Source organism: Xiphias gladius, chromosome 6 (genome assembly GCF_016859285.1).
Source record: "Xiphias gladius isolate SHS-SW01 ecotype Sanya breed wild chromosome 6, ASM1685928v1, whole genome shotgun sequence".
NCBI classification, from domain to species: domain Eukaryota; kingdom Metazoa; phylum Chordata; class Actinopteri; order Istiophoriformes; family Xiphiidae; genus Xiphias; species Xiphias gladius.
The window spans coordinates 20,055,656-20,083,489 of NC_053405.1; the positions used below are offsets into that span (position 1 = coordinate 20,055,656).

General features: G+C 39.9%; 1 protein-coding gene across 7 annotated transcripts; it reads left to right on the top strand.

Annotated features, from left to right (window-relative positions):
• Window positions 1-671: 671 nt before the first annotated feature.
• tcf3b (transcription factor 3b) lies at window positions 672-27,540 on the top strand. 7 transcript variants are annotated; one of them, XM_040128901.1, is made up of 22 exons: window positions 1,256-1,362; window positions 3,358-3,521; window positions 4,380-4,476; window positions 6,528-6,600; window positions 12,028-12,101; window positions 12,822-12,894; window positions 13,428-13,468; window positions 13,707-13,839; window positions 14,626-14,672; window positions 19,149-19,248; window positions 19,371-19,471; window positions 19,858-19,981; window positions 20,121-20,179; window positions 20,862-20,937; window positions 21,549-21,610; window positions 21,843-22,040; window positions 22,725-22,836; window positions 23,118-23,262; window positions 23,608-23,661; window positions 24,312-24,547; window positions 24,685-24,836; window positions 25,016-27,540. In XM_040128901.1, exons 3-21 carry the CDS (start codon window positions 4,402-4,404, stop codon window positions 24,828-24,830), a joined length of 1,929 nt encoding a protein of 642 aa, XP_039984835.1. In that variant the 5' UTR covers window positions 1,256-1,362; window positions 3,358-3,521; window positions 4,380-4,401; the 3' UTR covers window positions 24,831-24,836; window positions 25,016-27,540. The 7 variants fall into 7 exon arrangements, with proteins under 7 accessions (XP_039984841.1, XP_039984835.1, XP_039984834.1 ...); XM_040128900.1 differs by lacking the exon at window positions 3,358-3,521 and having other exon boundaries at window positions 1,257-1,362; XM_040128903.1 differs by lacking the exon at window positions 3,358-3,521 and having other exon boundaries at window positions 1,257-1,362; window positions 22,728-22,836.
• Window positions 27,541-27,834: the final 294 nt, after the last annotated feature.

Genomic DNA, 27,834 nt, shown 5'->3' on the forward strand with positions numbered 1-27,834 from the left:
ATTTTCTAACTCTTTGAAGACAAAACAATCGTTTAATTGAGAAAATAAGCAGCAAATTAATCAATAATAAAAATCAATTGTTAGTTGAAACCCTATAGTGGAAATGATGTGTCATGATTACAGCGGTTGATCATTTTTAAGTGTAGTTAGCTGGACAAAATATTAATTTGGAACCAGGCAATGTTCTGTGCATGTAAATGGTAGGTTAAAACAACAACATAAAATACGAACAACATAAAAAAAAACAAAAAAAACAAAACAATTAACAATAAACAATCAACTTAGTCTAAACAGCTCTCCTTCAATATTATATATATATTAAAAAAAGCATTCAACTTGCACCACACACTTGTATTGGAACAGAAAAGATAGCTAGTAATGAAGCTAGTTTTACATGTAGCGTCGTTTAAATGTCTAGCCAAAATTTTACGGTAACATTTAAATGATACTTTAGTTTACGGTTGCTGTTGTTATTGTAATGAAAACAAAATTATTTCAAGCCGTGTAGGTTGAACATATTGTTTTTTGAGGTTTTTTTGTTTGTTTTGTTTTTTTTGGAGAAAAAGAAAAGAGGACACAGCAACCACAGTAATAAAATGATGTCAGCGGGCATGTTGGAGCCCCCCTTCAGCCAGCCTCCCTGAGCACACAGGGAAAGTGAGCGTCAAGAAGAAGGCGGGTACAAATCGTATTTCGAGCCGTTCGCTGGCTGGTGTTGCTGTCAGTCAACCGAGTACGCTTTCCCATTGGCTGAGGTCCTTCGCATTTATCGTGCCATCTCGTCAAGCTGCTGCTGTGTAATCGCAGGTAACTTTCTTACGATAGTCTTCCGCTGGACGACCTAGTCCTCGCAGCGCTCTCGCAATTTGAGGACTGCCGATACTGTACACAAAACAGCGCCTCGGATTTAGACGTTTCCGTCGTTTTGGCCATCGGGAGTCGTTAAGGCCGTATTTTTTTTCTCTGTAAAATACCCCTTCTCTCATAGGCGTTTGAAATCGGACACCGCTGGCGTTGAGGCCCTCACATTTGTGCGGAGGGATACGTTGTTGCGTCTGACAATGTGGACGGAGGTGGTGAAGATGTCTACGAGAAGAATGAAATCATCTCAGTTGTAACAACAAAAAAGGAAGACGCGACATTAGTTACTATAATAGATTTGTTTGCACACAGACTTGTTACATTGAAGCAAACACGTGGGCGCTGTGTGAAAAGCAGGCTTACCGGGACAAAAGGAAGACATCTACTGTGCTCCAATGCGTTTCATGCACTGAGGTCGAAATTCTCTTGAAGTTTTATGTTTTTCCCCTTGCGAGTCTCTTTTCTTTTTACTGTTGGATATCAGGCACTTGGAGAGGAGAGGTAAAAACACATTCTTTCACTTCATGTTTCGGGGGAAGTTGCATGAATTCGATGGGTTTCATTGACACCTATTTCGACGCCTGCAATTTTCGAAAAGTTTTCGGGAATGTGTGGTTAAAGCGGGGGATGTAAGTTTTTGTCTGGTTTGAGGTGGCGAGCTAAGTGTGTGATGGTCTCCGCATCGACCACGGAGAGGAGGAAATTACTCCTTTGTTCTGCAAAAAGACTCCACTAACGTTAAATGTTAGTCCTGCCCAACAAGCCTCATTTTGTTTTTCACCGTGTGTCTCGGCCACTAGCTCTAGCCAGTATGTGGAAATATGAATTCTTTACATTGTGTAATGTTGGCGAGCATTTTAGCTAAACTTTGTGTTGTGGGCCTACGCGTATTTTCCATGCAAGCCCGAAACAAACTTTCCATAAAACCCATTTGGTAGCCCTTTAAACATTCCTTTATGGATGTGTCTGGCCACCAGCTAGACTTTATTTTATTACACATTTGGCAGGAAATTCCTCATGCTCCCACCCCCACCGTCTCCACCACTGAACTCCCTCATAATGCACGACTTGAACCCTAATAATGTGGAAGAAAGCTCAGTATTTGTTGCGTGAAGTTTGGGGTATTGCTCTTTATTCTCCAGGGTCAGGACAGTTGCACTTGTTTCTCGCACAATTTGTTTTCTCTGGGAAGACGCAACTGGAGATTGTGGTTTTGTTAGTTTTGAGGATGATGTCAACATAGTTCAAAATAAATGGTGAATGGGTTAGTTGTCAGCGGTAGCTTGGCCCTGGATGTGGCCTAGCGGAGATGATCAAATAATGTACAGCCTACATCCTGTGGTGCCCTAGATGTTTACTGTCAATGTTATAAACTGTTCGGCCCAAAGTGGTTATTATTTATAGTAATGTTTCTGGCACAAGACGTTAACATCCGTTTCTTTCGGGCAGTGTTTGAATCAACAGTTGAATATGCCTTTTCTGTTCAGTACGGCAGCCCTTTTTGTTCCAGTAGTAATGGCACTGACGTTAACACGTTATAGTTACTTACTTTGCTTTTATGTTAACATTTGACATGGCGAATAACAGCAGAAAAAGAATCTGCAAAGCCTTAGCGCACGGAATTGTGCTTTTTAAAACAGATTTTTTTTTTTTTTTTAATGTCAAAAACAAGTCGCCTCAAGTAATTACATGTTTTCTAGGCAGGTAAAAGGGGCTTAATTTGGCCCAGTATTATGTTTTGAAAGTCGTGGCCAAAAACTAACACAGGCTCCAAAATTCGAGTCGTGTTTGCCCTCATAAATGTACAATAAATGCTGAGTTTTAGATGTAAGGCATTTGTTTAGCTGAGTGGTGTTTCTCACTGGAAGTGCGGGCTCTTTTGTGGAGAATGACCTGCCTTCTCCGCCTTGTGTGGGGTGACAAAGACCCCTAATCTGCTTGCTTCAAATATTGATCCAGCAGTAGCTGAAGATGCCATTTTGTTACATTAAGCCCCTCCATGTGCTCTACTCCATTTAACTCAGTGGTTAAATAATATTTGGGAATGTTAAGTTTATTTTAGTGATGTGTATGACGTATTTAGCCCCTCAGTGGCAACCCTATCCAGAAGTTTGGAAAAGCAATGACAGCCATGTTCCTAGCCTATTTACACGACGTGTTGTGTGTGTGTTTACTTCCCTTCCTTGTCTCAAGGTTAAATTAGTTCTGCTCGCCTGAGTTCACTGGAGTTGCACTGCACTATTTGTCTGTTTGTCACACAATAAGTGACTTTTGGTGTTTTCATACATGTAGAAAAAGATCTGTTGAATTTAATGTTTGTTTGTTTTGCTTTGAAGTTGTTGTAAATTGATATTCATTTTTCTTGGCATAAATTCAAATCTTCTGAGTTCTCTCTGTTTACAGTTTACAACTTGAATTTCTTCTAAGACATCATCTTTTTCTTTTCTTTTTTTGTGTTTTTTTTGTTTGTTTTTTGATTACATCAATTTATGCTAGTGCTGTGTTACAAAAGAGGCTGTAAAAGCACACCACCTGTTGGTGTCCAAGTGCCTCTATTCCTCCACTCGCTCCCCTTACCACTAGTTCCCTGTGAAGCTTGCAGAACCACAGCTCAGCATCAGAGAGCGGCCTCGGGCTTGCGTTGGAATGCAAAACACAGGGTAAATCCAGTATTCATGCTCACTGTGTCATTTGACAAGGTTCTTTCTGAGTTGACATATGGTAATTTGGTAATGACGTGTTTGCATATAGTCATTAGCTCTGCCTTTCACCCCTATTTCCTTGGGCTAACAATAGTCCCAATTATGTCTGTAATTGTAAATGTATTACATTCTCTTTTATGTAGCAATGATCGACATATGGTTGTGTTATTGCCAGGGTTGTGTAAAATGAGACTTTTTTTTTTTTTTTTTTAAGTCATTACTCGGTAGTGATTTGACTAAAGGCAGAGTATTCATCATTTCATGGCAATGTCTCTTGTACTGCTTGGATGGGAAGGCAGTGTTTCTGAGGAATTAGCATTTTTAAGTAGACCAGCCTAAAGTTATGTGTTAAGTAGCCTCATGTTGTCTGTTTTCCCTCATCGGTCCGTATTTCAGTGTGATAGTAATTTGAGCTATATGTTTCGGCCAGCTGAGACTCAATGGACGATCACTGATTCTCATGTTTTAACTTCCCAAATACCCAAGATTTGCCGATGACTAGGATATATTTTTTATATTTAATATAATTTTTGAATTATAAGAATAAATTTGATGCATTGGCAGTGAGAGAGTTGCTTTTGTTTTTAAGAAAAATGCTGACATGCTGCAGCCCCGTGCTGGTATCTTATGGGAGACTAACAATTTGCCAATATGAATCATCTCACGGGTAAAGATAAGGGTTGTGATATAGCAAAGCTAGAGTAGTTTGAATCATTCATTACCATCATCCTCCCTGTTTTTTTAAGAACTAAATGTAACTTCTCTTTGTGCTTGCTAGTGCCATTAAAATCCTGTATCTGCAAATTTCTCTCATAGGGATTATTAGAGACTGAAGGGTATGAACGAACAGCAGCAAAGAATGGCTGCAGTGGGAACTGACAAGGAACTCAGCGACCTCCTGGATTTCAGTGCGGTAAGAGAGTGGGAGAGCAGTCTGGGTGGTTCTGGGTGGCAGCAGTAGGTGGGTGGCACTGGGAGAAAGTGCTAAAGAGAGTGCGATACAGGTCTGGATAGGGGCAGAGGAGAGCTGGAGGTCTGAATGAGAGAAGTGGGGAAAAGGGGCGTGGAAAGAAACTCAGTGGGGAGCATCATTTCACAAAATCTGCAACAGAAAATTTGAAACTTTTTTTAAAATTTATATATATATATATTTTTTTTTATACAATACGTTGTCAGTTCAAGATATTTCCATCCCTCATTCGTGGAAAGCAGAGGTAGTGCTGATTACATCATAGCATGGCAAGTAAAATATTGTTATACCTTAGGGTGACTGGTGAAAACGAATTTAGGTTTTAAATATAGGTTACTCAATTATGTAGGTGATGCAGAGATACAGCAACAAGGAAGTGGATCCTTACTGGAATGAACTGGTATCCACTGTAAAATGTAAATAGTGAATTAGGAATGACTGCAGGAGATGGTGGAAATGATTTCAACCCAGTTGGTTTTGTTAACAGAATCTGAGAGGGGAAATTTTGTGATGTAATAATTGGGATGAGCAGACAGCTTCTCCATTTCTTTTTGTCATATTTTTAGTCTTTAGGAAGATATTCTCTCAGAGATGATTTCAGGGCTATCCTCCAGACATTATCTACAAAGTGGATAGAGGTGTTCTGTTCAGCTTTTATTTACCTGTGTTTCATTTTGTTGTGAAGCCTTTTGTTGAGCTTTACGCTGACATAAACATCTCTTAGACCCAATGGAGCTGTGTTAGTTTTTTCTCCTAAATAAAGTGAAGAGCTGGTGAGGCTAAATTGCCAGCTCTGGATAATGATTGTATATGGAGCACAATAGGTAATTCCAAACTGTGACTCCTATTAAATATTTGTCAGCAGAATTAAACAACAGGACTCGCTTTAATATTAGTGATGTTTGGAAATGCATTGATGTGCATTTGTTGGTAGAGCTCCATTATAATGACTTGCACGATTCAGTCAGCTGCTTCGTAAATGTAGTCACATTCTCTGCCACACCATTGGTATTTAAAGGAAATGTTACCCCGTGAAAGAAAAACGGTCCTTGTTGTGAAGGGGGTTTGTGTGAGGTTCACATTAGACAGTCGGGTTTGTGTTACAAAGACTCAGATTGATCAGCTGCCAGTTGGTATCGGCAGATGTTACGTCTAAATATGAAATTTGTAATGTGGGTGAGGAACTGTCAAACATTATACAAACAAATTTCATCCTCTTCGTTTATCTGCTGGCTAATCACGAAAATGCATGCTAAATTGGAAGCGGAATAAAGCCAAACATGTTTGAGATATCTGCGACGAAATGTAATGGAAACAAAGATGGTTCCCAAATTGGTTGTTGGACTGCTTTAGACCTATCCTGTTTGTTTTACAGATCATATGTGGTAGTGGCAGACTCTGTCATGGTGTCCTAGCTACAAAAAGGTTTGCTTTGTAAAATAGAGCATGTCACTAAAAGATACCGCACAACAGATATTTAAACCACACCATAGCCTCATGGTAAAGCCCACAGTGGCTTGCTGACAAAGTCCATGGCCTCATCAGAGTGGTTCAGAAGTTAAAGTACAATATAATTCTGGTTTCATATGTATCAGATTTGTCAGAAAGGGTGAATTTCAAAGTGCTGTATATTTGTTTTCGAAAAAATTTGCATCTGTATTGTTTCATATAAAATAAAGAGATTGCATGTTTTTGAAAGTGGCATTTCGTGAATAAGGACCACAAGAATGTTTATAGCTTGATAGTTTTTACTAGCATGTTTTACTGTTATGCTGGAAGTTGTCTTATCAATGGTTAAATCAACATTTTTCCAAATAGTTTATATCTCACTTTAGATTAATCCAAAAATGAAGAGCCTATGAGGAGAAAAAAAAAAAAAAACAACAACTGAAAGAAAAGTGTATGTGATGTCATTTATAAGTGGAAATAGGATGTGTGAAGTGTGCCATCCTTTGCTTTGTTAGTTACAATATCCTTCCTCTTTTGTCTTGTAGATGTTCGCGCCTCCAGTAGCCAATGGGAAGAACAGGACAATGACACTTGCCAGCAGTCAGTTTGGTGGATCAGGTAGGTTTTTCAGCTCAATGTACAAATCTACACTAAATTTAAAGGTAGACTTCCTGCTTTGTATGCACTGTATGTTTTGGGAAGTGTATGGTTTTCATGTTTTTAGCTGAGATGATTTCAACTCACATTGGCGTGGCTGCATGTAAGTTGGCAGATCAAAAATATGATAATTTAATGTTAAAAAAAACTGTGATCTTTAGCAGTGCAAAAATGGAGTACAAATCAACATTTTTTCACAGTTTACAACTGATAGGGAGGAGCAAAGACTTCAAGGGTCAGCTGACCCAAATCACAAAAAAATATTTTCCTACGTAACCCTTGTGGCATCTAGCATGCAGACAGTTTCTGTTTTATTTTTCTCAGGCTTTGAGGTCTCTGCCACTGCCTAGTAATAGAGGTTAATTTTATTTGTGGTGCTCAAAGTTTTACAAAATTGAGGAATTGGTTGTGCTTGTATTTGTTTGTCCTACGCTGATTGCAATAGATTTAGTAGTGTAAGTAATTTTTGAAAAAATTACCATTTAGTAATGTGCTTCAGCTTCCTCTTTGCCTATTTATGTGGTTATTCCTTGATTGTTATTTATATAGAATTATTCTTTTAGACTACTGCTCTTGGCCCTTTTAACTGTCCTGAATGTAGCATGGGCAAGTCTTATAGAAAAAAAAATAGACTGTGGCTTTAAATCTTTCCAGACCCAGAATATTCATTGTATGAAGAATTGAAACTGTGAGCAGATTTATTAATATGACTACATGAGTTATATTTTATTTTAAAATTGGTCTGTTTGTTTTTTTTTCTTTCCTGTTTCTCTAGATAGTCTTTATTTCACTTTTTTTTTAAAGTGCAAACTAGCTGCCATTTAACCCCCTAAAGAACCTGAGGCTTTTGAGTGAGCTTTTCTCTCTTCCTGAATGTTATTAGTAAGTTGTGTTAGGTTCTTTCCTCTGTCACCCTGCCAACCTGGCGTGTGAAATCGAGTCACACTCCCCAGTGTTCCCCAGAGTGAGAACTTGGCCACTGAGGAACAAAGACAAAAAAGGGGGCTTATGGACTTGAAACGACCCCCCCACCCCCCACCCTGAAGTGTAAAACACTCCTCCCCCAACACGGCACAGGGCTCTTACCCCCACTGATCTGCAGGAAATGGCTTGAGTCAGAGACAATGTCCCTCACCCCCAGCTCGCAGCCTCTTAAACTGGCCCAGCATGCAGTGAGTGGCCAGAGTGGAAGAGAGAGCTTGTTGAATAGGGATCAGCCTGTGGAAGGCAGGATTCTGTTTGTTTCTATTACAGCAGGCAATTACTAAGCAGTGAGGAGTTAATTCCTTCCCCCCTCCTCATGTCCTAAAGTGTGGCCCTTGGTCACTGACACCCATTTTAATGCGATACTTCAAACTGTCACATGTAACTTTGGGAGATCTGCAGGTAACCCCTAATAGCATTTGGTAGTCAAAATGCTAACATCTGCAAATTCCAGCCAAGGACTTTCTCGTAGGATTTTCTGTGTCATGTTATAACACATATTACACATAGTATACAGTCTGTTTATATGAGGAAGAAAACTCAGATAGACAGACTGTACGTAAGACGAAGAATACAGGACGCTCAATCAAAAACACTGTATAACTAGATTCCACGAAACCTGTGTATTATAGAAATTATCACCATTAAAGAACAATATCCATTATGACGTCACTTAGGCTGCTTGTATATTCAGGGACCCAGCAGCGCGGGAACGGCAGTAGGCAGCCTAGTGGCCCACCAGACCACCTCTATTCATCAACACAAAAGTGCTCAGAGGGGTGCTAATTGCATTAGGCGTCCTTCTCCCTTCCTCAGTGGCCAGAGTGTGCGTGTGTGTATGTGGGGGGAAGGGTGTGTCGGGTAGAGTGGAGGGGAGAGGAAAGAGGAGAGGATTGGCAAGAAGTGTGGGATGTTTGAAAAGTAGGGGAGGCAGAGTGTGATGGTGTGTGGTGGGAGCTGGCCAAGCCCACAAGCCTTCAGGCAGGCGTCCCCTCTGTCACCTTTGCAGCTGCTGGCAACGTCTCCAACCCCCTTCACACACATACAAATACACGGGACGCGACATGCTTGCTTCCCTGAGATCACAACAAACAACACTGTGAATTTGCACATGTGCTCCCTCCCGGTTGCTAGCTGACTAGCTATGTGTTTGACTTTTGCACTCTCAGTTGTATACCTGCACTCGGCTGCAGTATTGTGTCGTATATTTCTCTGTGTGTTAGTGGCTTGTAGTTGGAAAATCTAAGCAGTCAGAAAGAGGACATCTCAAAGGAGAGTGGCTTCCTTCTTCAACTTCAAATTAGATGTTTTCAGAGCCTGCAGCCGTGAGAAGGCTTTGTGGCTCAAAAAATAAATATTTTTCTGCGCTCTGGTTGTGAGCCAGTATTTGTCTTGCTTTGACTGTCAGTGGAAGTACATACACACTAGCCATCTCAAAACCTGGAGGGATGAACTATAGGTCCGGAGAACCTGTTTTTTCCATGCTAGCACCATGTCTTATACATTTCAGATGTGCTGGTCAGTTTTGCCATTATGTCAATTGACTGTTCAGAAGTTCATTTCTTACTTCACTTTTAAGCTTGAAGTAGCTCCAATTTGCCAGAAGGATTCCTCTCTATCACGGACTTGAGGGGCACAGCAAGTTTCAACAGTTTAGCCGCAAATTAATTCAGTTTATCTTTTCAGTGTAGTAAAGCTCTTGTTTTCACCCATACTTGTAATTGTCCATTTTTTGAAAATGATGTGAATTTTGATGTTAGATTTGTTAGTTAGCATGAACTACAGTGCTCAAGCACTCTGATGCTGTATTAATGTAATTTTGAATGCATACTGTATGAATTGCATTCTGAGACGGCACATTGACATGAACCATTTAGTGGTAAATGCTATTTACGTTTTGTACAGCATCCCTTTTTTTTTTTTTTTTTTTTTCTTTCTCAAAACTGGCATCAAAATGTGGAATGGGGCCAGTCCTGACAGTAAACATTTTAACGCATTTACCAATATTTGTAATCCAAGGTACTGGAATGATAGGTTTCAGTGTATTATGTTACTTGTGTGATACTGAATGTTCATAATTGAAATCATATTTTTTTTTTCATGATTAAAGAACGATTTTTGAACCATTGAAAGCTATTTTTCTGCTTCTACTAATATGATACAAACAGCAAAAAACTGGAGGCTGTCCATTAACCCAAGGCGGCGTGTTACCACTGCCACGCAAATATCTTACTATTGTATGTCAAGATGATTAACCGCAGGTATTTAAAAGGAATCTACAGTAGCTGAAAATTGAGGTGTGATAGATTCTATTTCAGTTTTTTTTTTCTTTTTTTTAACCTGCTTTTCATTTGTTTTCTTAAAAAGCTTAAGAGTGAAGTAAGTAATGAAATAAGGATGAAATAAAGGTCTGAGTTTGTCCTCTAAAGTTCATTGAGAAGACTCTTTAAATGTTCAGACTTTTTAGGTCACGGTCAAAGGGTTGGTTTAAAACAAAGCGCTAAAAATATTTTTACTGGCCAGAATAATTGGTGTAAGAGTACATTACTGACCCGCTTTAAATAGTACATATATTGTTTTTTTTAATTAAAAACTTGACCCTAACACTTTTTTTTTTTTTTTTTAAGCGCATGTGAAACTTGGTGGGCCATGTGTCGGTGGTGACTGTCAATTTTTGTTTGGTATTGCACATGACAAGAACAACAATAGAAAGATCTCACTTCTGGCATAGTGGGGCTCTTCTTCGCTGGCTGAGCGTCAGTGTCACCTCAGCAGCTCTCCACCTTGTTTTAATTGCCTCCGAGTTAATTACTCCAGTAAGTGTGAAACAATGTTGTCAGACTTCTTCTGCACAGCCGTGCTTTCACTCTTTCCTCTGCACCCCCACTGGCCAAATGGAGGCTGCATAGGTGGATGGGGTGTGTTTTGAAAATAGCTGTAAAGACTATGAACTTACTCTCCTAACTCTGCTTGTTGGCTTGGTAGGTTTTTGTTGAGGGTGATAATATGATTTGATGGGTTACCTACTACATTTGTATGTGTTTAGTACATGTGACAATACTTGTGGTTTACCAGCAGTTTTGGATGAAGCTAGAGTATCTTCAAGTGGAAAAATGAGGGCGTTTTAGTTAAAATATATCATTCATAGCTAGGCTAGAATCATGATACCTCATTGTTGATGTCTCTTCTCTGAAGTGGATTTTAATCTCGCTAATTTGGTATTACTTCTGCTGACACCAAGCTTTGGCTAAAGTGTCTTCATACAAAGTCTGTCATCTTTATTTAGCAGAGAGTCCGTCACCGCTGTCCCATGCCATTGGACATGGTTGACGGTGGTGCAGGGCTTTATTAGTGCTGTGGCCTTTCAGCAGGGCCGCTCTGACAGTGAGCGAGGCTGATCTTTTTGAGGTCCCCTCTTCTCCCTGCCTGATTCTCCATGCCACTGGCATCAGCTCCATAGATCACGGCTGTCGCAGCGTGTGTAGGTGCTTGCACCGCTCTGTTAGTCTCATCATTCATTCTCACTCGTCAGCCAGGCTGCTGATCTCGCCCAGACCCCTCTCACTCTTGTCCCCCCCCCCCAACTCATCCCCTTGCTTTCTCCTTCCACCCGCTCACTCTCTCCTTTGCTTTCTCACACACATTTTTTTAATTAGGCAAAAATCAAAGACAAAATATGAATATTCATAAGAAAACCACATTAATATGCACAATTATGCAAATCAGCATGCAATTAAGCCTTGTGTCTCCAGAGAGCCTGGATAGCATTAGTGCATAAGACAGGGAGAAAGGGATGATGGGGGTATTTTGGAGTTTTCTGCTCCACCAGTCTTTTGGCTGTGTTTTTCCTTTGTGCCAGACATCGGTTCTTTCTTTACCTAAAACATAGTGGTTCATGTTTTGGCTTTACACATTTTGTTTTGTTGTTTTACATGTGTCAAATTGACTGAGTGGAATTTAAACGTGGTTTAGATTACATTTTATACTCTTGGATTAGATTAGGGATGTGAATGGTTAAAATTCTGCTCTTCAGTGACTGTAATGAACACTAATGGGTACGCCGAGCAGCATTTCCTACGTGGTTTTACCAAGAAATGGTTTAACATTGCATTTTATCTTGAATGCGACAGCAGTGTCTTTGATCAATAGTGATGCTCTCTCCTGGCTTGTGCAGGCCAATTGTGGCCACTTTAGGACATTGAATGTTGAGAGTAGGAGGTGGTGACAGGTTCCCTTGATATGACTCCAACATCAGGGCGTTTCTATATCTGTAGTGACACATGGGATAATAATTATATGTTCTCATTTGGTTATCCTTCTACCTCGATTCTATCATATCTACAGTAATTCAGACTAACTTCCTGGTGTCCCTACCAGTCAATCTTAACACTGTGTCTTTTTCAGCACTAGATGAGCGAAGCGGCTCTGGTTCTTGGGGATCGGCAGAACAGAACAGTCCCTCTTTCAGCCAAGGACGGGTAAGATCTAAATACACACACAATCGCACTTTTAAGTTGCACACGATTTTAAGTTTGGAGGTCTAAACATTAACACCAGATGCCATGATATTGTCAAACACTCACACATATTCAGTTAATAACGCTACCATAGAAGACACACACAAACACTCACACCCACATACTCAAACACCCTCTTCCCCCAAATACCACAACAGCTTTGTGCTGTTTTCCTGCCGTGTGCCATGTTTGATTTGAAGTGGTAGTTTTACTTTCTACTTAATAACCTTGGCTCAGGATCCTGCATTGGCAAGCTCTCTGGTAGCCCAGAACCTCTGTGGAAGCCCACCAGTAATTGCAGCTTCACATCCGCCTTAACTATCTTGGCACAACTCTTGTGTAAATACAAGGAACAGGGGGTGAAATAAATGCAGCAGGCTTTGATTACCACAAGTTGATAATTAAGAAAGTCGGTTTGAATCCCCTGAGCTGATGCAGATTTGTTTGGCATGGATCCTTTGGATCCTGTTAGTTAGACAAAAAAAGCAGAAGGAAGGTAACTGCTAAGCCATATAGGTGTGGTAAAAAGATGGGACAAGCCTTAAAGAGTGGTAATCATTTGGTTTGTGTGTGTTAGTTAAATGTATTTGCCTAATATTAATGCCTGCATATACTTTATTTCCGTGTTTCTTAGCCTTTTTAGGGATACTCATGTTGTCTTGTGTGTCATTGTTCCTACAGGGCTATGGAGAAGGATCCCACTATAGTGAGCATGAAGGCTTGTCTTCTCCATTCATCAGTTCAGGGATTGCAGGTATTCTCCTTTTTGGCTTTCTCTAAGTAATTTCTCAGAAGTGCCTCTTTCATGGTAAAAATGCCTTGATGAAGTTTTTTGGCACTTGAGCAAAATTAGTATATAAATGGGGTAAATTTACTTCTCGTTGCCAGAGGAGATGTTCTCTTTGTCGCACTCCAGTTTTAAAATAAACATGTTGATAATGGCCAATTCGGCTGTTGTGCGTATTTTGTTATGACCACAGAATTGTTTTCAGTGTGGCAAAATGTATGTATGTGTGTCTACATGCCATGTATGTGCATGTGTGTGTGCCTGTGTTCATTCGTTGAGTGTTGGGGATGTTGGGGCACTGAAGCAGAAACCTTCCCTAGGGTTTTGTCTGGCAGGCGGCTTTATGCAGCTGAGCGTACTGAAAAAAGGGGAGAGCATCTCTGGACTTTTTGTACTTTAGAAAACCTACTTTTCATTTGTTTTAACACACATCATTGCCTCTTAATGTGTGTGTATACAGCTCAGGTTTTCACTTGCATAAATGTTCTTTCATGTGACAGGTAAAAATGAGAGACCACCGTACCCTCCCTTTGGAAGCCAGGTATGTTACCATTTATCTAATTCTTTGCATTTCACCACACAGCTATTCCTATGTGAAAGTTAATTTCATGTAATGTGTCAGTGTAAAGGAAACCCTGTTTTCTCACTTCTCTTTTCATGTTAAACACTTTGAATGAACCGTCTTCATTTCCTAGAACAAAAGCTGTTTGTTTGTGCTGTGTTCTCCCTCACCTCTGTATGTTTTAATAATAAAACCACGTCTTTCTGTCTCGTCTTAGCCTGGTTTTCTTCCCAGCGAAATAGCGATGCCCAGCCCAGATGCCATGTCCCCCTCTGGTCTGAAGTCTGGCTCCCAGTTTTACCCATCATACCCCAACAACCCCAGGAGAAGGCCGCCTGAGGGAGGCATAGGTAAGATAGACATGGGACGTATTATGGCGCAAGTAATTTCTTTGTTCCTATGTTTTTTTTATTTTTCTGCCATTTCCTCCTCCTCCTCGATTATCTGATGATTATTTTCTTGATTGATTGATCAATTGATTATTTCCCAGAGCCCAAGGTGATCTCTTAAAATTTTTCAAATTGATTGTTTTGTCTTGGCAGTGGTCCATAATCCAAAGATGTTAGTTTTGATGGCTAAGCATACCAGCAAATATAGACATTTGAGGGGTTGGAAGGAGCAAATCGTTGGCATTTTTGCTGAGGAATGGCCTTAAACAATTAACTGATTATCAAAATAGTTTTCACTTAGTTAGTGACAACATATAGTTGCCATTTTCTTTAAAGATCAACTAACAATAATAATAATAATTTACTAATTGTTTCAATAGTACTGACCAAAAGTGCTTTTTCTTATTTTTGTGTAAACATTTTGTACAATTGTGTATGATTGTTATGTCTTTTTTTTTTTTGTAGTAATTCTTGTCTACATTTGACAAATCTTTTCAAAACAAAGCAGTGCACAGATGACTGCACAGCATCATTTCATTCACATTGACATGCACGTACAGACTGTCACACACTTGCTGCAGCGAGTTTTTTGGTTTTTGTTCTGCAGTTGAAATTAGAGCAAGCACATGATGAAACTGCATCTGAACTGACATAACACTGGCAAAGGTGTCTTTGCGAAGCCCTTATCTGTGTTTTTTTCTCTCTCTCTCTTTCACCTTTTCTGTGTCTCCGCCTGCCGGTATGTAGACACCCAGCCAAAGAAGATTCGGAAACCCCCTGGCCTGCCATCCTCGGTGAGAGCTTATTTCTGCTCGCCTTCACAGCTCACAGCCAGTCCTCCCTCTCTCTCTCTCTCTCTCTCTGTCTCTCTCTCTGTCTCTCTCTCTGTCTCTCTCTCGGTCTCTCTCTCTGTCTCTCTCTCTCGCTCTCTCTCTCTCTCTCTCTCTCTCTACACACATACTTGCTGCAAACTGACACATGCACACTGCTTGCCCCACTCTGCTTGAGCAGTTCTGTGACAGACAGGGGTAAAGACCCTCTGCCCAGTCAAACTCTGTGAGCTGACAGTTGGCCAACTCAGCCCCCAATAAACATCATCACAGTGGTTGTCTCTACACTCAAGTGGTTTCAAGTGGTGTTCAGGGTCTGGTTGTCATGTAGACGGACAATTTTATAGGATTTTGAGGTACTTTGTCGACTGGCAACTTGCCTTCTGAATTATAAGTTTTGGGAAACACAGAGGTAATAGTTTTGTGGAATAAAAGTACAGATGTTTCAGGCAGCCTAATGCATGAGAGGTCCAAGTAGGTTTGGTTCTAATAGCTGGTTCAATTTTGGATCTAGTTCAAGGTTGATGAAAAAGATACCTGGATTTGTTAAGCCCAGAGTTTTACAAATCTCTTACTGAATATCTTATCCCCTCTGTTTTTTTCATTAGCACAGGACAACATAGAAACCATTCAAGAAGTTGTCTGCCTAAATAGCAAATATGTAATCTGTCTGGCAAAATTTTCATTTTTTTGAGTATCAATCTTGTAGTTTTAGTTCCTAAATATTAGCTTATTTGTATTGTTTGCTCCTTAAAATTGTTAAAAGCTAAACCTAAATAGTTTAAGTTGGATTTACATTTAAAAAGATTTGAGTCTGGATTCAGTAAAGTGCTGTTGAACCCATATCCTAAATCCAAGTAGTTTGAAGTATCATATAGTCCTTTGATTTACTGTACCAAGTGTCACATTTTGTCAGTGGTCCCAGAATTCCCAGCAGCTGATGCAGCTTGTGTGTTGTTGATGGCAACCACACATAGCTGGAAACACTAGTCACTGTTACATGTTTGAGTATATACTAAATGATTCTCACTGTTGGTTTAAAGTGACTTGACAAAAAATTGATTTAGGCTGCAGTTGCCCACATCATACCCATTAATACATTATTTTCATTGGCTAAATTTGAGTGTTTTGTGTTGATTACCAGCTAGTCTTCCCGTAGAGTTTCAGCACCTGTAGATCATAGATGATTCAGAGGTGTTTTGCACATAGCATTTTCAACACAGTAACAGTAACTCCTCTTAATATTTTGCTCTTCATATCCACTCAGGTTCCTTCCTGGTCCTGAACCAACTGTTGCATTGCTTTGTAAGATAGCAAACACGATATTTCATGCCAAAAGGACCCTAACGGGTAGTTGCCTGTTTTACTGTTGCTATTAGAGCACAGTCTTGCTGCTTGAGCTGCCACTGGATCATCAATATGAAATACTGCCATTGCACAAACATTTTCTGTAACCCAGTCCTAACGATACTGTAGTTCTCAGATGACAAGAGTGACCCATAAAATAAACTGGGTATGGAACCTTTGCATCTCTGCACTTGTGGCATATGTGTTTCAGTATGCTGCCCTTGAAGCAGTACACCAGCAACAAAAGTGGAGGAAAACAAGATTAAGACAGGTTATTTACCAGTTGTTATAAATATTTGATGTGCTTGTGGAGGTCATGTTGTAAAATTTAAAGAATTGTAAGGTTTCCTGGGTCAGATGCCTGCACATTAGTCCCTTCTTTGCCCCATGATTTCATTTTCTTAGCAGATGTTGTACCAATTTTGAGAAGGAGTTAAATGAAAATTGACTCATGCCTACGTTGATGTTTTTGTTTTATTTTTTTTTGTTTTTGTTTTTTTTGTTGTTGTTGTTTTTTCCAACAAATGGATGAAGTAAATTCAAAGGATATATATGGCTTACAAATCACAGAGACGTGGATGCGGTATCCAGTAGGAAATGAAGTAGAGCATAAGTAGTGCTGCTTTCTGACTCTTATCTTTAGTTCGAAATAAAGTTGCAACAGATGCAACTACTGTAGACAGCTGCATTGATTAGGTGGGTTTATATCAGATTGACTAATAGTCAGAGACAGATCACATTTGGACCTGGTGAACTATCTGCTTAATCCATTTCTTGATTTCTTTTATATTAATGAAATGAAGAAAACTGCATTTTTGTTTTTGTTTTTGTTTTTTTGTGTGTGTGTGAGACATCGGTGCTGTCCTCTACCTTTGGGTGTTGTCGTGTTGAAGTGGCTGCTGAAACTTCTGTGTTTAAACACACTTTGCCATGGTGACTACATCACAGAGATTGAGTATGAATACTTCGGTTGCTCGAGGCCCTCTCTTTTTCACTGTCTGAACCTCGGTCTTTCCCTGCAGTGTGAACGATGGCCGCATGGTTTTAGTGCGAATGATGAGATGTCTGTGTGTGAACCCCCCTCCCCCATTTCACCCAGCCCTTCGCCTACGCTTCACCACATGATGGCCTGGGTGGGCCTCCCCCCGTGAGTGACCCAGTTGTTGTGAGGCGCGGTGCTTGCGAGGCCTCTTAGCCCCGTGTCTGAGCCCAGATTAATGACTGGCAATGATGATCCTGCGGTCTGTCCACCCTGCCACACTACCTCTCTTCCTGCTCCTCTTCACCACCCCTTCTACATACTCTTCTTTTTCTACTTTTGTCACTTAAATCATTTTGCTGTAAATCGGGAAATTGGACAAATAACAGCAGCACTGCAAAGGCTGTTTTCCTGTTTCCCCTCGAGCTGCCTGACTTCTGTAACCCACAATTCTTGTACACAAGATCCTTGCCCTAACCCTTTGAACCTTCACCCCCTCTCATCTGCAACAATCAAACACATGGAGGAACTTCTCTTCTGCCCCCTAGTTGTCCAGTAGACTAACCGCAAAACCCTCGTGTTTGAATAAAGCACTTTGAGGTTAGTTTGATGTTAATCTTCATCTACTCCCCGCCCCATGCCACAACCCGTGTTTTTCTAGTGTAGAGACCTTTACATGGTCATAACCTGAATTACATTAAACCCCTATTAGTTAAGGATTTTACCCTAGAAATCCCCTTTCTTCCTGAGAATACAATTATCCAGCAGCACCAGTCATTGTGTAGTTCTGTTCCAATCTAGAGCGGCAGGATTCACTCGACATTGTTCCCCGTGAAAGAACAACTCAAAGCCTATTGTTAAATGAAGCCATCTCCGTCATGTTTTCCCCTGAATTAACCATGATCATTTTAAATCCCTTGTTTCCTTTACACTCCCCTGGCCATATCAAGCTTTGTTTAAGTCATTTAGATTACCTTCTCCTGTCCCCCGTCAACACCCCTTATCTCTCTACCCATTTCATAAATCATCAGGGCCTTCATTTTTTTCCCCTCAATCCTCCCCCTTGCCCCTTTACCACCCCCTACTCACTGCTCTCTCTCTCTCTCTCTCTCTCTCTCCTTCTCTCGCTGACTGGATCCCAGCCCCCATCTCTATCCCTCTCTTCGCTCCCTCTCCTCAGCCCAGCTGCCTGTGGAGTTGGATGTGGTCCAGGAACAGGCAGATGGCTCTGTAATTAGAAGTGCATCTCTCCATTCCCTTTCCACTTCTCCCTGTTAAATCAAATTACAGAAAAAATCCCTTCTCTGGATTAGCATTCTTTGCAGCATAGCCTCAATTCTCTTTTCCTCTTCCTCTATCTGCCATGTACTACAGAGGAAGAGAGAAAAAGACAGACTGAGTGGTGGCTGATGGTTTCGAGAAACTGAGGGCTTCTCATGTTCTTCTTCAATCTGTGGCTTTGGAGGCACTGCATCCATTTTTGTTAACAATATGTAGAATGGATGTGTGATTAGACTCTTTAAGGTGCTGATATAAAATGTCTGGTTTCATCAGAGCTGATCTTTTCCATGTTTTCAATCCTTTGTTGATGCCATATAGAATGGTGATAGTGCGAGTTTGAGGGTTTTGCTAGCGGAGTGTGCGTGTGTGCGTGCTTGCGTGTGTGTGTGTGTGTGTGTGTGTGTGTGTGTTGACTCACTGAATGCATGGTATGTGAGCGAGCTGATACCAAGTGTGTTATAGGGAGGGGCTGCAGGCCAGGCAGTGCGATGTCACTGGGGTCCTGGGAGCTAGAGGAAGTGCTCACTGTGCACTGGGATTCAAGCCGTCGCTGTGCCCAGCATGCCATGGCTGCTGTGTTCTCCTCCACAGGCAAGGAGCCGGCCTGCCTACACTGCCGGCAGACTCCCTCTTGCCATCTTGTGGCCACTTGAAGTTAGTGTTTTTCCATAGCAAGGAAAGGGTGGATCGATACGTTACTATTTCGTCTCTCATGATGCTTGGGGTTACATAGGAAAGCTGTTTTCATCCAGAATGATGAAATATCTATTTTCAAGTATATATTAGCTATTGTAGAAATCGTGGACCAACTGAACACTGTCTGCATGTTTTAGGTGTATGCCTCCACATCTGGTGATGAGTACGCCAGAGACAATGGAGGATATCCTGGTGCTAAGCCTGGAGCTGTCTACCCTGGCTCTTTCTACATGCAAGGTAACCTTTCACAGAATTTTACTGGAATGATTTTGATTCTGTAATCCTTTTTGTGAAGCTGTTTGTTTTTTTTCGTTTTTTTTGTTTTTTAATATTTGCAAATGTTGCTCCACTTTTCTTAGAAGACCCCTGGTCATCTTCTGGTTACTCTGCCATGCTGGGCAACTCTCCTCACATTGGACAGCCAGGCTCCTTCTCCGCAATTAACCCGCAGGACAGGATGGTGGGTAGAAACAGCTGCAGTCCCATTCTAGTCTTTCTGGTCATCTTTTCATTCTATTTCACCTTCAGTTTTTGCTTTCTTTATAATGGCTAATATCTTCTCATGTTGCTCGTAAGGAAATTAAATGTTGAACTTGAAGGCATAAGTTAACATTGAGAGCAAGGATTTTAGCATCTGCTCTTCAAAAGTGTCAGTTCCTTTTCTTTAACAAATCCACATATCATCTGAGATGTATGAATTTATTCATGTGTTAACTTAAAACATAATGATTAATTAAACCTCAATTTTTTCCATCTTGTTTGTTTTTTTTTTTGTTTTTTGTTTTTTTGTTTTGCTTTGGTGAGTGGTGTGTGTGCCTTATGAAGCTGCTTGTATCCCTTCTCCAGAAGCGTCACCCCCTGCCTCTGTCCCCACAGAACTATCCTCTGCACGGAAACGAAGTCAACGGATTCCACTCAGCCCCCACCACTTACAACCACACACCCACCATCAACGGAGAAGGCATCATGGGTGAGGACCTTTTTTTTAAAAGTGAACTTATCACTCATGTATCTGGTAGCATTTCAACTCCGATGGTAATTTTATTTATTTATTTTCTCCCAAATACAAATAACGGGTCATCTGGCTCACATTTATTTTGTCTCTGCAGCCAACCGAGGCACCACAGCTGGCAGTTCAGGAGATGAAATTGGGAAGGCTCTTGCCTCAGTGAGTTCTCTTGTTTGTTGTTTTTTTTTTTTTAAATTAGTACTGGGCAATTATGACGGTTTTGACAAGGATTTTATTTTCTCTGACAAAGTGACAATGTGGTGATGTCGGGCGATTTGTGTGAAGAAAGAACACATAAGTGCAAATTCAACTAAGGATCGTGATGATGCTGACTAAAATGTTCCATCAGTGGTTTATTATTTTGTTTTTTTGTGGCTTGATTCAAAACAGATGAAAGTCTATTGTAAAACATTGAAGACACATCCCAACTAGAACAAAACAGTTAAAATTAAAGACCTAATAATAGATGTGTACTTAAATATCATATCATATGCATTGTATTTTAGATATCTCAAACTTTACATTTGGCCAGCAAGATTTATTTGGTCTGTTTTTAAATAATTGATTCATTGTTGCATGCTTTTTTTATGACTCATTTAGTTTTCTGAATTTCTTCCTTCTACTAGTTAAAGTGTCATGATATGATATGATATATGACTGATTAGTGAAGTAATATTGTATGAAGAAGAAACTATGATTGTGGTGACATTTTTCTGCCACATTGCTTTTCAATGCAATTAAGTCACAATTCGTACTATTGTGACTTAATTGCATTGAAAAGTGTTGCTGTGTTTCTAAAGGCACGTACATAATGTTAAGGTGTTTTTATTATTTCTTTCAGATTTACCCATCGGACCACAACAGTAATAACTTCTCCTCAGCTCCGTCTACTCCCGGATCTCCTCAGGCTATTGCAGGTACTGTTCAGTTCTCACATGCAGATAATGAGGGTCAAATTATTCTTCTTCAAAATATGAAAAGTCAAAAATTGTATGGTTTTCATCGGTATTATGGAGGCAGTGTAATGGATTAAGCTCAAGTCACCCCGAAAAGTGTCATCTTTAACAATAAGTTAAAAACAATTGTATTTTCATAAATACCTCAATACTGATTTATTCTTTTAAAGAGCTTGACTTTATTTAACTCACATCAATCGCGTACTACCTTGCTTTGTTGTAAGATTCACGTCAACGTGAAAGCTGTGGAAATTTTGCTAATCAAAAGGTTGGTAAACTGAGTTTTACCCTCTTTTATTCCTGCCTTTATCTCTGCCATGCAACCATGAATTCTGGGTAATATTTCAGTTTCAGCCACAGAATACCTACATCAGACCAATTCATTTAACTTGTTAAGTTTGATTGCAACCTTTTTCTTGCCACATTAGAAAATGAATCAGTCAAACTTGGTGGAGCACAAATTATCCTCTGCATGATAAATGTTTTTTTTAGCTCCAAAATGTGTGTGCAGCTCCATCTGGTGTAAAGTTAAGAATTAACACTAAACACTATCCCAATATTTCTCCCTGCAGGAGCTCAGTCTCAGTGGCAAAGGCCAACCACACCCAACTATGAAGGGCAACCACATGCACTGGTATGTTAAAACCTTTTCCATCTACAACAAAATTTATTGAAATTTTGAAGTTGCTGTAATACATTCTAGGCTTCGTATGCTTATTTTACTAGTTTAGTGCACAGTAAAGTACAAATGCACTGTTAGAATCATTAAATCAAAACTGTACTGTGTATATTTATTAGCCATTTCTTGGATTTGTATGTTGTTTGTCATGTTGATATCTAAGTGAGTGTTTCTTGTATTTATGCAGCAGAATAAAATTGAGGATCGTTTGGAGGAGGCCATCCATGTACTGCGTAGCCATGCTGTGGGCCAAGGCCCTGGGTTAGAGGGCACCCACTCTGACATGCACAGCCTGCTGTCTTCAGTACACAACGGGGGCCTTGGAGGTCTCTCTCCAGCTTTTCCCAATGCTAGCCTTGCCCTCAGCAACAGACACCCTGCTATGGTGAGTCACCCCCTCTGCTCAAAATTGTTTCATTTGTATTTGAAAATGACTTTGGATGGTGTTTGACAACAACATGAGGCAAACAAGTGTTCTATTGTGTGTTTGGTAACTTGATCACGTAAATAATATGCATCGAAACTTCTGAAACTTCTCTGCAGGGAGTTTGCAGTTAAACTGTTAGAGTGGAGATTCAGATTTGTCAGAGGAAGTACTCTGCATACACATTCCTTCAGCCTTTGCTGAATAAACTTTGTCAGTATTAAGGTTAAGAAAGAAGATACTATGTGTTGTTTGTAACATGGCTTACAAGAAAAAAAAATTAAGGGAAAAAAAAAAAAAAACCTGTCAAATGCAGTTTCATTTGTGCCATCTGCTGGCCAAAAATAAAATTTCAAGCAATTAGGAGTGAAGAGTATTTTCATACATCATTTTCACCGAAGTAAGTAGTATTGGTCCCACAAGAATATCAGAAAACGACATGAATTGCATGGTTAATTATCTACATCACAAAGTATATAATTTTTTCCTTTCAGTTGCAGACATGTAGCTCTTCAGTTTTTCTTCATAGCCACGCCGTCTACTTTCGCTGCAAGTTAAACCAACTCAGTCTGTTGTGGGAACATTTGCAGTCTGTTTTGTTGTGGTTCTATGTGTATTCACATCATCGTTCTCCACCTTCATCAGCAGGGAGGGAAACATGAGGAGCCCACAGGCCTTCCTCCCAGCAGCACTCTTCTGCACGGTCACCACGCGTCTGGACCCACACCGTCAGCTGGCCAACCGGAAGGCTTTACCAGTAAGTTTGACTAATATCTTGTTACTTAGCAGAACATGTCTGTTTTTGTTCAGTGACATTACATTATAGTAATCCATTATAGTTTTGTGGCATAATGGTACTGAAATGAAAGATTGATTTTGTAGCAGTGCTAGTGTACATTTACACTGATGTGCATTCCACCTTAAGACTCGCATTACATCCCCTCCCCAGAAAAGGGCAGTTTTAATTAAGCCCATCTCCTGAAATTGAAGGGCTTTAGTGCCTTGAATTGAATCCCGTGTTTCTGTGTTTGTCGTAAGGTCTCCCTGGTGGCATGGCTCGCTCCACACACTCCTCCAGCAGCTCAGACATCAAGAGAGAAGACAAGGAAGATGATGAAAACTCTCTTGCAGACAAGTCTGAGGAGGAAAAGAAGGACTCCAAGGTAGCACGTAGTCGAACAAGGTAAAGTTGTCCTTACTTGATTCGTGGTATTTTTACTCTGGATTTGTGTTTTAACCAGAAATTTTATAAAACCGTTTAATCCTGCTGTTCAATTCAAATGCAAATAAATTTATGACACAAAGGTGGAGATTTTCTTGTCACACTTACCGAGTATGAGAATATAAAGTAATCCGTTTGATATTGGAAATTTCAGCTGCAAAACTCCAAATGTCAGCTGTTAATCACTTTTAAAGATAATATAATTAATCTTAGGCGTCTACTCTTTCCTGTGTGTCCCACTGATAACCCAGTCTGTTAGGTGTTTAACAATGTCAAAATCCCCCTCCCTTCATGTCACGTTTTCAGAAAGGAGGCGTTGACCCTCCAGATGCTCTCTGGCCTTTCAGACCAGAAAGATGAGTAAGTTTCTCCAATAGAGAATCAATGTCTTGTGCTTTGTGGGCTCTCGCCAGACATCACTCAAAGCACATGTTCATGGCACTGGTGCCAAAAATGTGAATTTTAATAGGCAGAATCATTGTAGTAAAGTATTATAACATTCTGAACTTCACTACCCATAACTGACTTTCAGTATTTCTGTACATATACGGCAAAAGAGTTTTAAGATTTGATATGGAAATGTTGTAGTCAAAACAATAGAAACACTTCTACTCCAAACCAAACCGTACAGTAGGAAACAATACAACACACCAAATCACAAAGATACTTTGATGACCAAAATGTTGCAGGTCCAAGCTACAGCTTATCATGCCTTCCCTTCCCTTCTTCGAACTTTTGGGTCCAGCGGCAAACAATGCGCATGCAGCGTAGTATTCTATTAAAAGGGAACATACCCATCTTTTGTGGGGTAAACATTTTGATCAAACTGATCAAAATGAGATGCTCACACATCTCATTTTTTAGCACATCCATTCAGTACAAAGGGCCAGTCCTGCTGCTGCTGTTAAAGCTGGTAGTCATGGGTAGCATGAACACTTCAGTGTTTGATGGTTTGTTTAAAAATGTCCTCCTGCCCATGGCTTGATCACTTCATCTCTATTTTTAACCAGTCAGGACAATGAAGATGACGAGGACGTTCCCCCTGAGGTGAAGATGGAGCGTGAGAGGGAACGGCGAGTGGCTAACAATGCCCGCGAGCGTCTCAGAGTACGGGACATCAACGAGGCTTTTAAGGAGCTTGGGAGGATGTGCCAGCTGCACCTCAGCCATGACAAACCTCAGACCAAACTTCTCATCCTGCACCAAGCCGTCAATGTCATCCTCAATTTAGAACAACAAGTCAGAGGTCAGTCTGCAAGCAGCAGACCCTGGATGGGAAGCACTGTTTTTTTGTTTTTGTTTTTTTTTAGCTCTGTTAAATACACAGTTTGTCATTTCTTCATACTTATAAGACCTGTATCTCTTTTTCCCTTTCTCTGTCAGAGCGTAACCTTAACCCCAAGGCAGCATGTTTAAAACGCCGTGAGGAGGAGAAAGTGTCTGGGGTGGTGGGTGAAGCACCCATGCAGCTCTCAGGAGGCCATCCTAGTATGGGAGGAGATGGCCACAATCCAGTTGGCCACATGTAACACCAGGTAGGTCTTGAGGATTTGCTAATGAAGTGATTGTTTAGGATGTAACTCAGAAGATTTTTAGGTATTTGTTACACATTACTAAATTTTTATCAGTTAGTATTATCCTCACTCCTTTTTGCCAAAGTTTGTATTTAATAGCTATGCTACTGCATAATTTTTGTGATCCTTTCTTTTTGCAGATCTGGTGATGTTTCCTTGGCTGTCAGAGGATGTGGCCTTAACAAATTTCTTCCACCCATTATTCTCAGTGTGTGTGTATATGTGGACATGTCTGTGTATTGTCCGTTCAAGTTTCAAGATGCACATTCACACACTCGTACACACATGCATACTGCCAAAACTGACACAGCCTGTTTGTCGCACTCCCAACCATGACTACAAGCTCAAATGTGAAGAACTTTTTTTAGTTTTGCTTTGTTTTATACATTTAAGATGTTTTTTTTTTTTTTTTTTTTTTCTTTTCATTTTTTGGTTTCCACATGATGATGGAACGCCGGAGTACTTTATGTCCTGCCACAAATTGGGACTTCACACACTGCCGAGAGGTGCTCTGGTGAAAGAAAGGAGACCTAAACAAACACAAATTGAATCAAGGATTTGTGCCTAATTGTTACATGTTTTCTATTTGACATTTAAGCAAATTGCTTTACATGTGAGGAACATTTATTGTAAGGGATTGCTTATGTGTATGAGCAATTATTTTTAATGTATGTCATTCCCAGCGTGATGGTACAGTCTTACATATGTTATGTAACCAAACCTATAGTTGAAGTTGAATTGTCTGAATTCATTGACTTTTCCTTGATCTTATCAGCAAATGTTTGGGGAGGGTGGTGAAAAGGTCACAAGGAAAGGTCAAAATTTTTACAGTTCAAACACAACTTTCATGAAAGACGGGAACTCTGACGTAGAGGCAGTCTCTGACTGGAGCCCGGTCTCATCCTACGAGGCATCTGGGGACTTGGAATCGAAGACTCCTTCCTTGAAGGTTATGAATTATCCAAGTGGTAGAATCTGTCAACTACAAAACTGTTCTTCCTCTGTGTTGACCATGAATTCTAGTATTACTCCAGTAGTTCCTTGTCATAGGTTCAGGTTTTGTACTGCTTTATGTACTAAAGCATTCATAGACGAGACAAAGCACAGTTGTATAGGTTTAGACTGGAAGTTAAGTGTCAACCTGTAGTGCATTTCAGTCCCTGAAAGTCTTGTATAAAAGCCATTTGAGACTCTTGCTAAGTGATAAGCACCACTCAGTGCTGTTACTTTCTTGAAATGGTTTACTGACAATGCCAGCAGACTTAACAGTTCCAAGTTTTTGTCCCCCTTAATTGATCTTCTGTAAAAGACAAACAAATCTGGGTTCCTTTGACGGAGGGATCTCATCAGTGCGCAGTTGTTGAAGCAGACAAGTCTTTGTGTAACGAAGGCTTTCTTTTCCTAAACGAGCATTCCCACTGAATTACAGCCCTTCACCTTCCTCCTGAGTAAGTTTGTTCTCACGTTTCTTACTGAGAGAAGTGTGATGTGTAAATTCACTTCATACATTACTCTGATATGTTTCATTTTTCAAAATTAAATATATATAAAAATATATATATTTTTTGTTAGTCTATACATTGTAGATTTTTTACATAAATGGCAATATTAGTTTGAAGTTTAGAGTGTATTGTAGATGAGCTGAATAAGGGGATATTTGACATTTAAATGAATTTGTTCAAAAATTAATTCAAAATTGAACCAGGATGGCAGAGGAAAGGGGTCAACAGATGATAAAAGACAAATGTTGAGAGCGTTTGGTGTATCCTTTATTCCAGTTTTAGTTGTAAGGCATATCATCAGCTACCCAGATGAATTCTTTCTTTCCATTTGGGGGTATGTGGACACAGTTTGTGCTGCAATCTTGTTAAAGTGTAATGACTTTAGCAGTGAGGTGCCGAGGTAAAATGTGGGAAGGAATTTTTGTCTAACAGTAATTATGCAACTGGTTTTTGAATGTAGCTACCATACAAATGTGGATCGCCTTCATTTTCAACGTTGTGTTCCTGGGTTTTGTCAGTACAGTATAATAGTTTTCATTTCACCTTTTTCTAATGTCTGCCCTCAACCAAGTGGCTCTGTGTGCAGCTCACTTTTTAGTATCCTGCACATTTATTTTGGAGGCAGACGTCGGTATTTGGGTGCAAGGTAATGGATAATATGGAGAACAAAACAGTGTTATTGTGATGTTAATCCCATGTCATGTCATGTTGTGACTGGTTTTTACCAACATGTAATCACAAATGGGAGGTAGAGCATTTTGTGTGTTTAATTTCTACAAAAAGAGATGAAGAAAAAGACCTATACAAGTCAATAGTGTGGCCTTTTCATTCTCAAGACTTAAGATGTCATGATGGGAGAGTGATACCTTATCAGTGCCTGAACTTGTATTTTCATTTAAGACAGTTTTATTTTGTGAACCATATCATTTCATTTATCATGGAGATTAAAGAGGTACTTGTTCATTCCCCAACCCTCCCTTCTCCTAATGCTTTTTTCAATTTTCAGGAAGAAGTTTAAATGGTATAAAGAGATTTTCTTTCAGTGTATCTAGTTAAATAAATAAATGTTACATAGATCTTGTTTAGTTTTATTCCTTTTTTTCTAATTATTCAACTGGATTATATTGTCCAAACTGCTGTTTTAGTTGAGGTCATGGGTCCAGGTCATGAGTTGTGTTTTTTTTTTTTTTTTTTTTTTAAATCTGCCCTATATTTCTAAATCACTTGACATATCAGGGTTCAAGAGGTGCTGCTTTTGGCTCTGATTGTCTGCTTTTGATGCACATTAACATGTTTCAGTGTATGTGTTGCTTCACTTTCAATGCAGGGAGTGAGTTTTATTTTCAGTAGTAGCTGGAGTCTGTTATGATTTGGAGCATTTTTAATTTCTGTATATCAGAGTGCAAGCCCTTTACTGCTGTGGCTTTCACAATATTTCATCTTCAGTGACAATTTTC